Below are 14429 nucleotides of genomic sequence, written 5' to 3'. Positions count from 1 at the left end.
TAGGTAGCATTCTAGCAGTGTTTTTAATTGTTCTTTAAATATACCATCTCAGATAATTTTACAATAACCCTATGAGCTAGTGTCACTTCCCCGTTTGATACAGAGGTTAAATAACCTGCCAATGTGTGTATACCACGTGTTGGCAAAGAGCTAAGTCACATACACAGTGTGGTTTGTGCCATCATGGTTTTTAAGGTCTTTGAACATTAAATTGAAATAATTACAGTTTTTAATTTTGGGTTGTTTTTTTTTTAATTTTTTGGAAATCATTATGAAAGCAAAATTCTGTTCTCTTCCCTGATTCATTATTTTTCAAGTTCTTAAATTGTTATTATATGCATGATTCGGGTAATTGCCTTGCCATTCTAGAAATGTTTATACTACAACTTATCTTGACCAAAGGAAAAGTACATCATACAGTGGTAGATCTGCTTTAACTTGTAGCTACAATGGTTTTGTCTTTCTCCTGCCTATGTTCTTCATTTCTCTTTTAAAATTTCTTACTCTCTTTTTAATCAATTTATTTAAAATAGATAGTCCTTGACAGTACATTCTATAACTGCTAAGAAACCTAGCTTGGGTTTTGGTCACTATATTTAAATAGCTATAGAGTGAACCAGTAGTATTTTATATATCAGGAGAGTAATATACCAATATTTTTCTTTGTAAAAACTTTATTCTTATGCCTTTCAAGTTATGAAGAGTTAAATAAACATTAGCTAACTCTAAAAGTTGGGTTAAGTAAAAATTTAAAGTGATGCCATTAAAGGTATGCCTGGAGCTCATGTGAGAGTTGTGTTTTTTGTTTGTTTATTTTAGAAAGTAGGTCACTGAAGAAGTCAGTTTATCGGAGAGCAGGGTTTTTCAGCAACAGCTTTGTTTACATTTTACACTAGAGCATTCTTTGTCACCCTGCACTGTACTACCCTCCAGTTGAGGCCACCAGAACTTCTCCAGACATTGCCAGGTTTCTGATAGGGGGCAAAATTGTCTATGGTTGAGAATCACTTGTCTAAATAAGAAAAAATTTAGGCAATATTCTTGTCAACATTGAGCCAAATTATTTTTTAAACTTTTGTTTTTATTAAATAAATAATACATATTTTGCTGTAGAAATATTAGGAGGGAAAAATGACAATTCATAGGAAATAACATTCACCAAAAATCTCACTTCTTGGAGATTACTGCTGTACCATTTTCATATTCTCCCAGATTTTAAAATATGTTTTGTATGTCTGTGGGTACTCACGTATGTGTATGTGTGCATATGTGGGTAGGCACGAGAGCGTGTAACTGTGTGTATATGAAATGTTTTATGTGAAAAGGGAAGGTCATACCATGTTCATCAACATATAGGTAAATTCTGTAGTGTTCAATTTACCCAACTATCATTATAGACTATTGGGAATTGGTATTCTAGAATTCAGCGAGTTTGCAGATTATGAAGTGTTTCTTTACTTTTAACATTTTTTTCCCTAAGATTATAAGAAGACTAAAGAAAAATATTTTCAACAGGAATGGATTTTGTTACTAACAAGGACAAATCTTTTTGGAATTTGGACTGCTTCATTTCTAGGATGTAGTGACAAGCCCTTTCCCAAATTTGTTTAAGGAGAATACTGGCATTAGATCCAACTGGGAAGATACTCTAAAATTGTCAGTGTCATAAGACACTTTAAAAACAGTCAAAATCTGCTAGAAGGTGTTAGTAAAACATACAAAGATATTTTTGTTCCACGGTGAAATGTTAGTATTTGCATTTTTTTAACATTTATTAGTGTACTTCATGTGTCTTTTCATCATGTATATTTTAACACTAAGTGGTAAATCTGTAGTCATAGACTATATTATCAAAATTTCTTACTAGTACTGATGATATAAAAATAAGCATTATAACCCATACAATAAACACATCTTTAGTTACTAGTATAATACCAAGGTTCTCAAACCTTTTGGTCTGAGGGCCCCTTTATACTCTAAATGCTAAGGACTCCACAAACAGATTTTGATTATATGAGCTATATCTGTAGATATTTACTGTATTCTTAATTAAAATTGAGAAATTTAAAAATATTGTATCAGTGCATTTAAATTGTATCTAAGTGTTGTATTATAATAAATATAATTGCTATAATTATTAATGAAATCTTAAGTGAAATTATGAATAGAGTATTAGCAGTATTCTTCATTTCCTTGTATCTCTTTAAGGTCTGGCATAATTGAAGATAATCTGCTTCTACATTTAGTGTCTTGTGTTAGCACATGTAGTGTAGTCTTTGGAAAATTCCACTACACATTCCTGAAATAGAATGCAAATTACATCTTGGTATTATTACATAGTTTTGACCTTGGGGGATCCTCCTGGGGTTCCTAGACAATACTTTTTGAGAACTGATTCTTTATACTGTTAATGTACATACTTGATGCACCATCCAAGAAATAGCCCAAATGGAGAATTTTAAGAATGGAATATTTGCCTTATGGTAGAGCACAGACTGAATTTAGATTGTGCATCTCTCTCAGGTGAATATGTTTACAGGGGAACACCTTTGGTTAAATAGATTTTTATTATATTTATACTCTGACTTTACTGAAAGCATAGGACAGTCCTTTTGTAACTTTGATTTTTGCAATTATTTTTTCACTGCAGCTACTCTAAAAATTTGTAACGATCAGCAGCAGGAAAAGGATTTAATTTTTGGAAGTATTTTACTACCATCTGTTTCAAAATCATTCTAAATTTATCTGTAATTTAAGGTAGAACTATATATGAAATGAAATATGGCATCAACTTGTTTCATGTTCTCTTTTGAAATATTTAGTCATCTAGTTCTAAATATGCATGTGAGATTTAAAGCTGAAAATGATATAATTGTGTCATAATTCTTTTCCCCTTAATCTCTGTTGCATTGATCTTTAAACTTTTTTGGTTGTATACCTTATCAGGAAGAAATATGAGCATATATTCAAAGGATGCATTTATGAATTATATATATGTAAAGCTATCTACATAATGTGTGTATAATGTTTATACTTTATAATATGTATAGTTTTAAACATATGCAAAAATATAAACTGAAATGTTAAAAAGATGAAATGAGGTTTAAAATTTTGATGTTTAGTAACCATAAAATATCATTATTGATAGCCTGATTGAATATACATTATTTTATAATTTTGATTTAACCTTGATTTCCCTTGATTTGGGTCTGAGTTTGCTTTATTTCAGAACTTGGTTTTAATGTTTCTCACAGCTGAAAAGAAACTTACAACATTTTGTAAATCCACATGCAAGAAGTGTACTCACTAATGATATCTTCACTCCCATCCACCAGTTACACAAAATTTTTTTGACATATGACTGGTAAATTCCATCTTCTTTTTTAAAATTTTTTTTTAATGTTTATTTTTGAGAGAGAGAGAGAGACAGACAGACAGACAGTACAAGTGGGGGAAGGGCAGAGAGAGAAAAGAGAGACAGACAGACAGAATCGGAAGCAGGCTCCAGGCTTTGAGTTGTCAGCATAGAGACCAACGTGGGGCTTGAACTCACGAACAGTGAGATCATAACCTGAGCTGAAGTCAGACACTTAACTGACTGAGCCACCCAGGTGCTCCACCCCGTCCATCTTCTGCTTTCAATGTATTGTTCTTACATACTATTAGAAAGTATTGCATTTTTACATTTTTAACCAGTGAGATCAAACCTGTTGAAATGCTTCATTGGGAAGATAATATTTTAGCTATATTTCAAGTTGGTGAAAGTGGTCAACATGGCATTTCAACTCTCATCCTGACTTGGTCTACCTGGAGTACATCTCGTGTCTTCTGGGCAGGTGGAAGGGGAAGGAGAAACTGTCCTACCACTTCTGTTTCGAACATCGTAAACCATAAATTCATTTAACTGGTTATTGTGTACAATGGTACGTGGTCATTTCTTCAGCCTGAATGTAATTCAAAGAGAGGTTTTAATATTTGGATGGAGAAGCCAGCACTCTCGATGGATTGTCCAGCCATCTCCTTTGGAAACATGCTCTTGTACCTATTGATGGCTGAATCCTGCTGATGGTCCTCAGGATTTTGTTTTTTTTGTTTGTTTGTTTGTTTGTTTGTTTGTTTTTTAATCTCATCATTCCTTCCATTTCACCACCACCAGTTGATTTTATTCTAGTCTCTGTCTTCTCTGACCTCATCTTGTCCCACATACTTCTCCTGGATTAGTCTTTATTCAGTATCTTTATACTTCACATCATTTCTTTGGCTCATGCACTGTATTCTGGAACATGTTTTAATCGTTTCTAGTATCATTCATTTACTCATTCTTTTCTTCTGAATAATTTTTTCTCCTGCTTTACGTGTCCTAAGAGAACCACTGATTTTTCAGACTTTTCAGCTCAACCCTCAGTAAGAAAGAACTTTAAAGAGGAGTGCAGAACCTGTTCATTCATGTGAATTTGTAAATACCCAATGGAAACTTTCAAGAAAAAAATGCTTACCTTTATTATACGTATATCCTTTTTATTTTGTTCTGTTTCGTTTTTCAAAATGCTAGTCATGCGCCACTGAATTGATTTTAGACTCCAAACAGATTATAACCCGCAGTCAAAACAGCACTATTTCACTGTTCTTTCTTCAACATTTTTTACCTTAAATTTTGAGTTTTGGGGGGTTCTTCCCCCCTCCATTCTTCTGTAAACGTTTTTGTGCCATAAAGCCTTTTTACCGATTTTAATCTTTCCCTGGAATACTCTTTAATCTTTCCCTGGAATGCTCTTCCTGAAATGCTTTAAAGCGATTATATGGCTAGTTCCTTTTTATCACTTGGCTCCTAGCTCAAACATCATGGACACCTCAGAGGGACCTTCTGTGTTCACACAACCAGTTACTTCCTTTCTTCATTTGATAGCATATCACCGCCCTTTGTTTTCTTTATGGCATTTACCATATCTGAAATTGATTATTTGTTTTATTACGTGAATTCTTTATACACTGTCTGCACCTACCAATCTAAGTATGGGTTTTGTGAGGAGAGGGAGCTTGGGTCTTGTTTACTGCCATGTCCTCAGATCCTAAAATTATGCCTGGCATCTAGAGTAGATGCCCAAATAGTTGGATTGAGTAGCACTTTGCTTACCTTTTCATGTTATGGAAACCAAGTTTTGCTTGTACGCCTGTAAAATATATACAATAAGCATGATTCGTGGGTTTTCATGTATATCTTGTCTAACATATGTAATAATTAATAGCATTAACCATTTTTCTCAGTCACTGGTCTACCTGCTTTCCAAATGTTCTCTCATTTAATCCTTAGGACTCTGGGGTAGGTGGTGTTGACAGATTAAGAACTTGCCTTGAGGCTGAGGTTTAATCTTCCTCAGTGTCCTTATGCTTATCTTAGTGCCCTAGATTGCCTCCCTGTCCTGAGGGTGAGAATCTTCATAGGCAGGGAACTTGAAATTGACGTAGTTTGCATTCTTGCCATTATGGAATGCTTTGATTTCAGTAAGGTACTTAGAGTAAAATTAGCGAGGTATGTAAACATCATAATTAACTTATTGCTTGTCTTTGCCATCAATTCAGAATCTTTTCTTGATAAGCATTTTCTTTCTTTTCATATAGTTTGTGGAGAAGTTTCTGTTGGAGAGGAAGAAGGTGAAGGTGAAACTGGTTGGATTGAAGGAGCTGCAATCCTCTTATCAGTAGTGTGTGTGGTGTTAGTAACAGCTTTCAATGACTGGAGTAAGGAAAAACAGTTTAGAGGTTTGCAGAGTCGAATTGAACAAGAACAGAAGTTCACAGTCATCAGGGGTGGTCAGGTCATTCAGATACCTGTAGCTGACATTACTGTTGGAGATATTGCTCAGGTGAAATACGGTAAGTGAAGAAGAGCAACCCCTTTTAGGTTAGAGGTAAAGTCATTGTAATCTTGTTTACAGTGTGCATTACAGTTGCTCTTTGTTTTAGGTGATCTTCTTCCTGCTGATGGCATACTAATTCAAGGCAATGATCTTAAAATTGACGAAAGTTCATTGACTGGTGAATCTGATCACGTCAAGAAGTCTTTAGATAAGGATCCCTTACTTCTATCAGGTATGAATTGCTTTTGTATCTTTGAACTTTTTTCTCTTCCGCTGTCAGCAAACAGTTGCCTAAGAGCCTACATGGTGAAGGATTCTGTATTTTACGTGAGCTTCTACCCTTATAATCCTTAGGGAGTTGTTTTGGGTTTTTTTTCCTCTAAGTTGCCAGAGATATTATCTTATTGCCAGAGATATTAGAGGTCTTTGAATCCAGAGTCATATTTTACAAATGAGGAACATGAAAAAAAAAAAAATCAAGAGATTTTGAGAGTCAGTGATGTTAGTTAGTGATAAAAGTAAAATATAAGCCTGATGACTTCTGTTGTGTTTTCCTGTATTACATTTATTCTTAAGGCCTGTTGATGTGTAAAATTAAAGAATGATTATTTTTTATTGTTTATTTTTGGTAATGTTTATTTTTGAGAGAGGAAGAGAGAGACAGAGCATGAGCCGGGGAGAGGCAGAGAAAAAAGGAGACACAGAATCTAAACAGGCTCCAGGCTCTGAGGTGTCAGCACAGAGCCTGATGTGGGGCTCAAATTCGTGAACAGTGAGATCAGGACCTGAGCCGAAGTCAAACGCTCAAGCGACTGAGCCACCCAGTCACCCAGAATGATTGTATTTTTAAAGCAAATTAATGAACTGTCTATGGTGATCTATAAAGGATAGGGTTTTGTTTTGTTTTGTTTTTTAAGGAACCGATAAAATCCTTAAAATTTGTCTAATCCGACTCCCGCATTTAACTGTCAAGGAATAAATCTGAGATAAACTATTTATTGAAGATCACATGGCTAATCAACAGTAGGCCCAGAAGTAGCACCACATGTACTAGGGAGGATTGAATTTGCACACAAGTAGGACATGTTCTGAGAATGAAGAGGATTGGGACAGGTGAGGGCACTATTTGAAATGGGGAGCTGGGTGTCAACTTGGGAGGCTCTTGTAACAGTAACTGTGATAGCCTGACCTGAGGTTAATGAGAAATGAAAGGGAAGGGATGATGGGAAGATTCACAGGCAGCTTTCTAAAATGTCACGTGAGAGGAAGCAAGAGGACCACAGCTTGCCTCCAAAAGTATGCCAGTTCTTTTACGTTGGATTTCCAGGTTTTTACTCTTAATTTTCTAGTATTTATAGAATTTACAAAATTGCCTGTAGGACAGTTGTTTACATGTGTTTATTAGATTGAATTATACCAGAATTTGGAACAAGCAGAAGGTTGCCTATTTGTCTTCTATTATCATTTTCAGATGTTGGTGGAGTGCTAACATTTTATACATTGTAAGGAGATTTCTGCTGATTTAACTGTGTAGTAACTTGGCAGCTATAATTTTTCAGTTCTTTGTGAATTTTATATTTTGATTGATTGAACATGGCTTCACTGAAACCAGAGTCACTGTGACAAGAATCAGCTAAGTGAGAGTCACAACTTCCAGGTGTATATTTAAATTTAACTATTACTTTTGAAGATTGGCAAACATGTGCCTAAAAAGCTTATTGCAAAACATCCTACCACTAAAAATCAGAGTAATTACATATGTATGCATTTATAAACACCATTATAAAAGGGTAGCGTTCCCAATTACAACAGACTTAACTTCTTCAGAAATATCTTGGGATTTTGTACGTACACCTTCAAAATCCTGCTCTACCAAGAACATTCTGTTTAGCCTTTTCTTTACATGGGTGTAGTTGTAATTCATTTCAAATAGACGGAAATATTCTTGGATATGTAAGTATGGTGTATTTAAGTATAACATAGACTCATTTTACTTATTCCTTGCTATACCTCTAAGAAACTATAATTATTAACCAAATAAAAATCTGTAGTTTTTCCAAGGAAGGGAAGCAATCAAATCATACCTTAACCACCGTAGACTGTCTGGACCATGATATTTGGCAACCTGAGATGGTATTCTTGCCATTTTGCCATATATATTGCATGGACTTTTATGTACATCCAGCTCATTTACAAAGTGCTTATTAGCTCTTCAGGTTGATGTTCTTTAACTGAACGTTGGTCCTTTTCTATTTTAACAGAGATTGCTAGTAAGCCTTATGTCGACTCAGGTCCCTAACACACCAAGTGTACCACAAAAACTCTGTAAATTTTCCATGGTTAAGAAAAGACTGAAATAACTTTGCAGAGTCCCTTATCGTAATGTGGGTGGGAAAGTTTTTGTGCATTTATTTCCCTATTCCAAAAATGTACTAAAAAACATAAAATGCATTTATTTTTAAATTTATTCTCATGATGCCATCTCTCACTGCTGTTCTTGGCTTTTTAAATTTAGATTTTTAAAGGCAGTTATTCAGTTAGCCGTGGGGATATGACCAGAACAAAAACTGTTTACTTTGCCTGAGCACATTAACTGCCATCATCTGATTACCTGTGGTAAGGAGGAACAGAACATAAAAAATTGAAATCTGCCAAAAGCCTGAATTGTCAAAAGAAAGAAATTGTCTTTTACATGTAGAGGTTCCTCATTAAATACTATTTCACTATCTTGAATTTCATTTCTTGTTTCCCCTGCCTTTTCACTGGCAGAGAAGCTAATAATTAGTGAAATACTCAGAATATAGATTTTTTTTAAAAAGCAGGAAAACCAAAGGCCTAAAAAATATACATTGGAGAAGTTCCCCAGTAATTAATAGACAAATATAAGTTTATAACTTCTGGAATAAGTACATATGCTTTATGACTTTATTTAACAAATAACCTCAGTGTATTGACTTGGTCTATTAGATGGTTCCATAGGGGCTATGGAACCTGTCCTCCACATGGTTGTAAACTAGGAGATCAAGGAAATATGTGGTAACTATAAAGAAGACTGTTGAGAGTTCAGAAAAAAGAGTTGGTTTTGAAAGCTACTTAAAATTCACAAAAATAGTGCAGTAGAGAGATGAGAAGTCTTTTAATTAGTAAGGAAAGATGCAGGGATGTGGATGTACAAGTTGGAGAACAGTACCCTTTGGAGAGGGTTGGAGAATATGCCCTTTGTCTCCAGACAGGACTGGATTGAATCTTTGTCTTGCCACTTAATAGTTGTGTAACTTTGGGAAAATAGGAATAATAATGCCTAACATCTTGCAAGATTGTTGTAAGGGATTGTCAGAATACAGTCAGTGTTCCCATCTTTGTTCCCAGGCTTTCTATAATGGAATTTTATGTTAGAGTAGTGGATGAAAGTTTGAAAGGTTGGTTGGTCTCAAGGTGAAGACCTTGGACTTAATCCAGTAGGCAATGCAGAATCAAAGGTTTTTGAGCCATGAGACAATGATGATAACATTCACATTTTAGGAAGATTAAAACTGATTTCAGGATAAACTGGAAAGACAGAGACTAGCTGGGAGGCTGTTGCAGTAATGTAGACTGGCTGGGATGAAAGCTGGCTTTAGGTACAGGTTTGGGGTTGGGTGTGGTAAATGGGACATTTGTTTTTCTCAGAGAAATGTCAGTAATCACTGTAATAATTTTATAATTAAAAATAATGTGCATTCCTTGAACCCCCATGAATTCCAGGCAGTGTGCAAAGCACTTTACATTTATTTGTAGGCTTATTTGACTCTCATTGTTTTTATCAACTGTAGGTACTGTTATCCTCATTTTATGGGTGAGGAATTGAGGTATCATAATTTGCCCAGTATCCCATGACGATAAATGAGTCGTGGAGTGAGCTTTGAATTCATATAACATGGATTACAGAGTTTAAACCTTAAACATAAGAATTTAGGCTTTATTTAATATCTTACTGAATTTATCTTGTTACATACTAGATATTAAAGACAATATGACTAAAATTTGAAATATGAAAGTGGGAGGAAAAAATCCATAACGAATTTTCTGTCATAGGTACTCATGTAATGGAAGGCTCTGGAAGAATGGTAGTTACTGCTGTAGGTGTTAATTCTCAGACTGGAATTATCTTTACCTTACTTGGAGCTGGAGGTGAAGAGGAAGAGAAGAAAGATGAAAAGAAAAAGGAAAAGAAAAGTAAGATAAGCAATTTTCTTTGAGAATCGATATTTGGAAATAAGGGAACTGGTTATAAGGACTGGTACAAAAATTTCACTTCTGTTAGGAAGTTCTGATATGAAAAGTTGTACAAAAAGTTAATTACACACTGTAGTGTTTTCGAGTGGAGTGGAGTCCTCTCCATTTCTCAGTTTTTCTTGTTGACTTTACAGTCGATCAGGGGCCTTTAGTGACTATGTCAGTCCCCTTTACCATAGCCAGACAAATTCACCATCTCCTTGAACACTTTCATTGGCTTTGTTCTGTTTATTCTTTAGTTTTAGCATCTTTCTATTATCTGACCAGCAAAATGAATTAAACTCTAACTTCCTATTTGGTTATATTTTCTGCTAATTCATTGATAGCTTTTGGCCTCAGTGAGCTTTTAATCTATTTCAGGTTTTCTACTCTTCACATTTCCCAGTCCATACTTAAGTAGCTGGTTTTTGGATATAAGGTGAAGACTTTACTTTGACACCTGTTATGTCTATTGGTTACATTTAGTCCAAAGTGTTAGATAGGAAGTTTTTAGAAATTTGATCTTGACCCATTGTACCTGCTTGCTATCCCTACAAGTGATCTATCCTCAGCAAAAATTGATAACCATAGTTTATGCACAAGGATCTCACAAGTAATAACTCCGTCGTATGTAAGGAGACAGCTCAGAATTACTTAGCTGGGGGGCATGTCACTTTTTTGAAAAAGCCCTCCCCAGCCTGCTTCTAAGTATCTGCTGTACTACCCTTTTCTCCCACTCCAGATTGCTCCTCTACAGGTTTTTCTCTTCAGGTTGACAGCAGTTTACTGTGGCTTAATCACTTGGATTTGTTTAATTTTACCTAAGATAGTAAGCCCATATTTCTCTCTTTCACACAAGCGCTTTGAGTTCTTCCAAAATAAAAACCTTGCTAAAACCTTGGCTTGCTGTAACTAAAACCATGTTTTTGATATTTGGATGCTTTGTTCTTTGGGTTTTGTCTTCAGTTTTGAAATTTTTAGTTCAAACAAAAGTGTATCTGAAAAGTGGTGACTGCAAATGAACGTAACAAGACCCTCCTCCTAAGTTCTCCTGTCCCCAGTCCTTATGGCAGCCCTCGCTGTACCTCCCTCGGTTTAAAGTAGAGTGGAAGGCAGCTTAAATGTTGCCATTTACTGAATGCTATGTGCATTATCTCCTTAATACTCCCAGCCATATGACAGAAAGACATTATTCTTATTATTGATGAGTAACCTGAGGCTTAAAGAGTTAAGTACTTACTCCAGGTCAAAGATCTAGTAAGTGGCAGATCAGACCTGCTTATTTGGCTCAAGAGTCTGTGCTCTTAACCATACACTGTGCTGCATCCTAATTTATAGGAGTCTGAGGTCAGTGGACCCTGTTTGAAAAGGAAAGGAAGTTTGTATCATGACTGTTTAATTCACCCCACAGTGTCTTTTCCAATAAACACTATTTTTTCTAACATCTTTTACCTCTGTTTTTTTATCCAATCAAAAATATTCCCAGGAATGAACATCTAACTCATTGTGTATCATTTTTTATTCTTTTGTTTTCTTCATTTGTGTTGCTCATTTGTTTTCTTCACAGAACAGGACATTTTTCTATCTGTGGACTTCAGCCCTTCTTCCATTCCCTTGACGGCTTTGGCCGTTACTCAAAAGCGGTTCAGGGTAATCTGTCTGTGTTTCCTTCCTAGTCTGGAATGTAGCCGTCTGGTATCTCTCCAGATTCAGAGCTCGTTGAAAGTAGCTAGATATTCTCTTACTGTCTCCTCATCTATCTTGAGCATCTGTTCCTTTCTGTTTGTTCCACGTTTCCCAGTTTCAAGATCACTCTTCTAGATAGAAAAGTTGGAAGAAAAATTAGCCGAATGGCTCTGCCTCCTCTTTGCCATTTTCAGTATTCCACTGCCTGCTCCGAACAGTAGACTCATTCCCTTCTTGATGATTTTCTTGCTGCAGACATCATCATCTTTCTGTTCTGTCCAAATTTAAGCTAACTTGGGGAATCCCCGTCACTGGTGGCCTCACTGGCCTATTCTTTACATGCACATTCCATTCCGGGTTTACTTACTTGCATCTCCTCTGTCTTGTATACCTGGTGTTTGCTGTCCTCTTCCTCACAGCTCTCTCGTGTGCCTGTTGTCTTGATGGCATTGCTCCCTCCCCCTCACCCCTGCTGTTTTCTACTTTCTGAGAATTATATGTGTGTTTAGTTTGAAACCTCTTGTACTATTTCTGGGTTCATTAGAGCATATAAAAGAGTAAAGTCTTACAGAGAATCCAAACAAGAATAGGTGCCCCAAAATGTATTGGGGTACTTCTGGTTGAGCCTGGGGAGTGATTGACCCAGCGGGTCATTACAGGCCAAATGCTTTCTAATCTGTACCAGCACATACCGTGGTGTAACAGTTCTGTTACACAGATGTTAACTGCCTTCGCATAATTTAGCATGGCTGCCTTTATTTCTTTTGGAAAGCTTTAATTCCCATTTTGTTCCTACAGATAAGAAACAAGATGGAGCTATTGAGAATCGCAACAAAGGTGAGTTCGCAAGGATTAAAAGTACAGTTAGCTTGTTTTCATTACGTCCAAAAATGTATCTACCGTGGACTGTGTTTATCCAAAAGTAGGAGACGGGTAGCAAGGGCAATCAGTTTATGTTAACTTGGGTTATTAACGCCTCTTCCTGCCAGTGCCTTAGTCATGCTGCCTTTACAATGGTAATAAGATTTTAACTGTGATTTGTGGTAGGTAACCTAGAAAAATCCAGATGTGAGGTAACTCTCAGCTTAAGCACATCAAGTATTTTAGCATTGGTTACTATATTATTGCCAGGAAAACTGTAAGAAACAAAGTATACAACTTAAATGGTTTTTTGCATTTATTTAGATTTGTAAACACACGTACATTTCTCTATCTGTGTGGTTATACATAACATTCTCCATTATGGTCACACGTGGGCAGGTTTTATAGTGTTTGGGATAAGTCTTATCGAACACAACACAGGGGAAGAGAAATGATTTGGTGTTTAGTTCTCAGTTTAAGGACTATGTTTCTTCTTATGCCTCATCCCTGTTACCGGCACAACATTCTCAAGTCTGGTATGAAGATTCACAACCTAGTGTCACTATTGTCTTATTTTCTCTGGCTTACATTTGTCTGTATGCCGGAGAAAGTAAGACATAACAACCCTGCATACACAAAGCTGAATGTTTAAATCCTTTCTAGTTCCTATATGAAACTGATTTGTTTCAAAATTGTTTCAAAATATTAATAGTTATGGGTGCCTTTAAAATGTAGTGAGGTTATATTTGCTCTTAAATGTAGCAAAAGCCCAGGATGGTGCAGCCATGGAAATGCAGCCTTTGAAGAGTGAAGAAGGTGGAGATGGTGATGAAAAAGACAAAAAGAAAGCAAATTTGCCAAAAAAGGAAAAATCTGTCTTACAAGGGAAGCTTACAAAGCTGGCTGTTCAGATTGGCAAAGCAGGTATGATAAACAAGAAAATATGGTGTTTTGCTTTTAAAATATATTGGCTTTATGCTTGAAAATCGTCTTTTGACCCACTTAAGGCTACAAATCATTGCTTTTGTGAGTGGAAGGGGAGCTAAAAAGTATTTTCACTTTTATCCGCAATATGCCAGGTCTTTTGAGTTCTTGCAGATCCTCACAATATCATGGCAGCTTGGGGAGCTCTTACCCCATGTCACGTGGAAGGAGGTGTCCTCTGTCAACCAGCTAATAAGTGGTCGGGTTAGGATTAGTACCCGAGTCTGCCCAGTTTATTCAGAAGCTTTCTAAAACTTACAGCTTAGTTAAATTGAATGGATTAATTGGAGCACCATCCTGCTGAAGCTGAAATTTACTAAATTACTATCTTCACTAAAAAACACCTGTTACGATTTTATTTTTTTAATGTTTATTTTTGAGAGAGAGGGAGACAGACAGAGTGTGAGCGGGGGAAGGCACAGAGAGAGAGGGAGACACAGAATCCAAAGCAGGCTCCAGGCTGTGAGCTGTCAGCACAGAGCCCGACGCGGGGCTCGAACCCACAAGCTGTGAGATCATGACCTGAGCTGAAGTTGGATGTGTAACTGACTGAGCCACCCAGGCACCCCTAGAAAACACCTGTTACACTCTTTAGGGGGAGAAAAAGCGGAAGCAGAGCTTTTAGCTAAAAACAGAGCATAGCCTCCAACAGTATCATCTGTGTGAAAGATTACATGTGGATAAATCAACATATATTATTAAAATCACTTAAATTCTATAATTCTGCTTCTTAGGAGTATGTCGGAAAAAGTGAGGTTTTTGCTTCTGTTCTCAATAAGTTTGTTT

At 36.1% G+C, this 14429-nt stretch overlaps 1 protein-coding gene across 4 annotated transcripts in view; it reads left to right on the top strand.

The window, feature by feature from the left end:
* Window positions 1-14429, top strand: part of ATP2B1 (ATPase plasma membrane Ca2+ transporting 1) — a 129633-nt gene that overhangs the window by 76893 nt on the left and 38311 nt on the right. For all 4 annotated transcript variants that reach the window (XM_049626068.1, XM_049626072.1, XM_049626070.1 and 1 more), the window contains exons 4-8: window positions 5620-5874; window positions 5965-6090; window positions 9933-10073; window positions 12597-12635; window positions 13422-13583. In XM_049626068.1, the coding sequence (XP_049482025.1) occupies window positions 5620-5874; window positions 5965-6090; window positions 9933-10073; window positions 12597-12635; window positions 13422-13583 (723 nt within the window). The remainder of the gene's footprint in view (window positions 1-5619; window positions 5875-5964; window positions 6091-9932; window positions 10074-12596; window positions 12636-13421; window positions 13584-14429) is intronic.

The sequence above is a fragment of the Panthera uncia genome, chromosome B4, assembly GCF_023721935.1.
Source record: "Panthera uncia isolate 11264 chromosome B4, Puncia_PCG_1.0, whole genome shotgun sequence".
NCBI classification, from domain to species: domain Eukaryota; kingdom Metazoa; phylum Chordata; class Mammalia; order Carnivora; family Felidae; genus Panthera; species Panthera uncia.
This window is presented reverse-complemented; position numbering and strand designations above follow the sequence as displayed.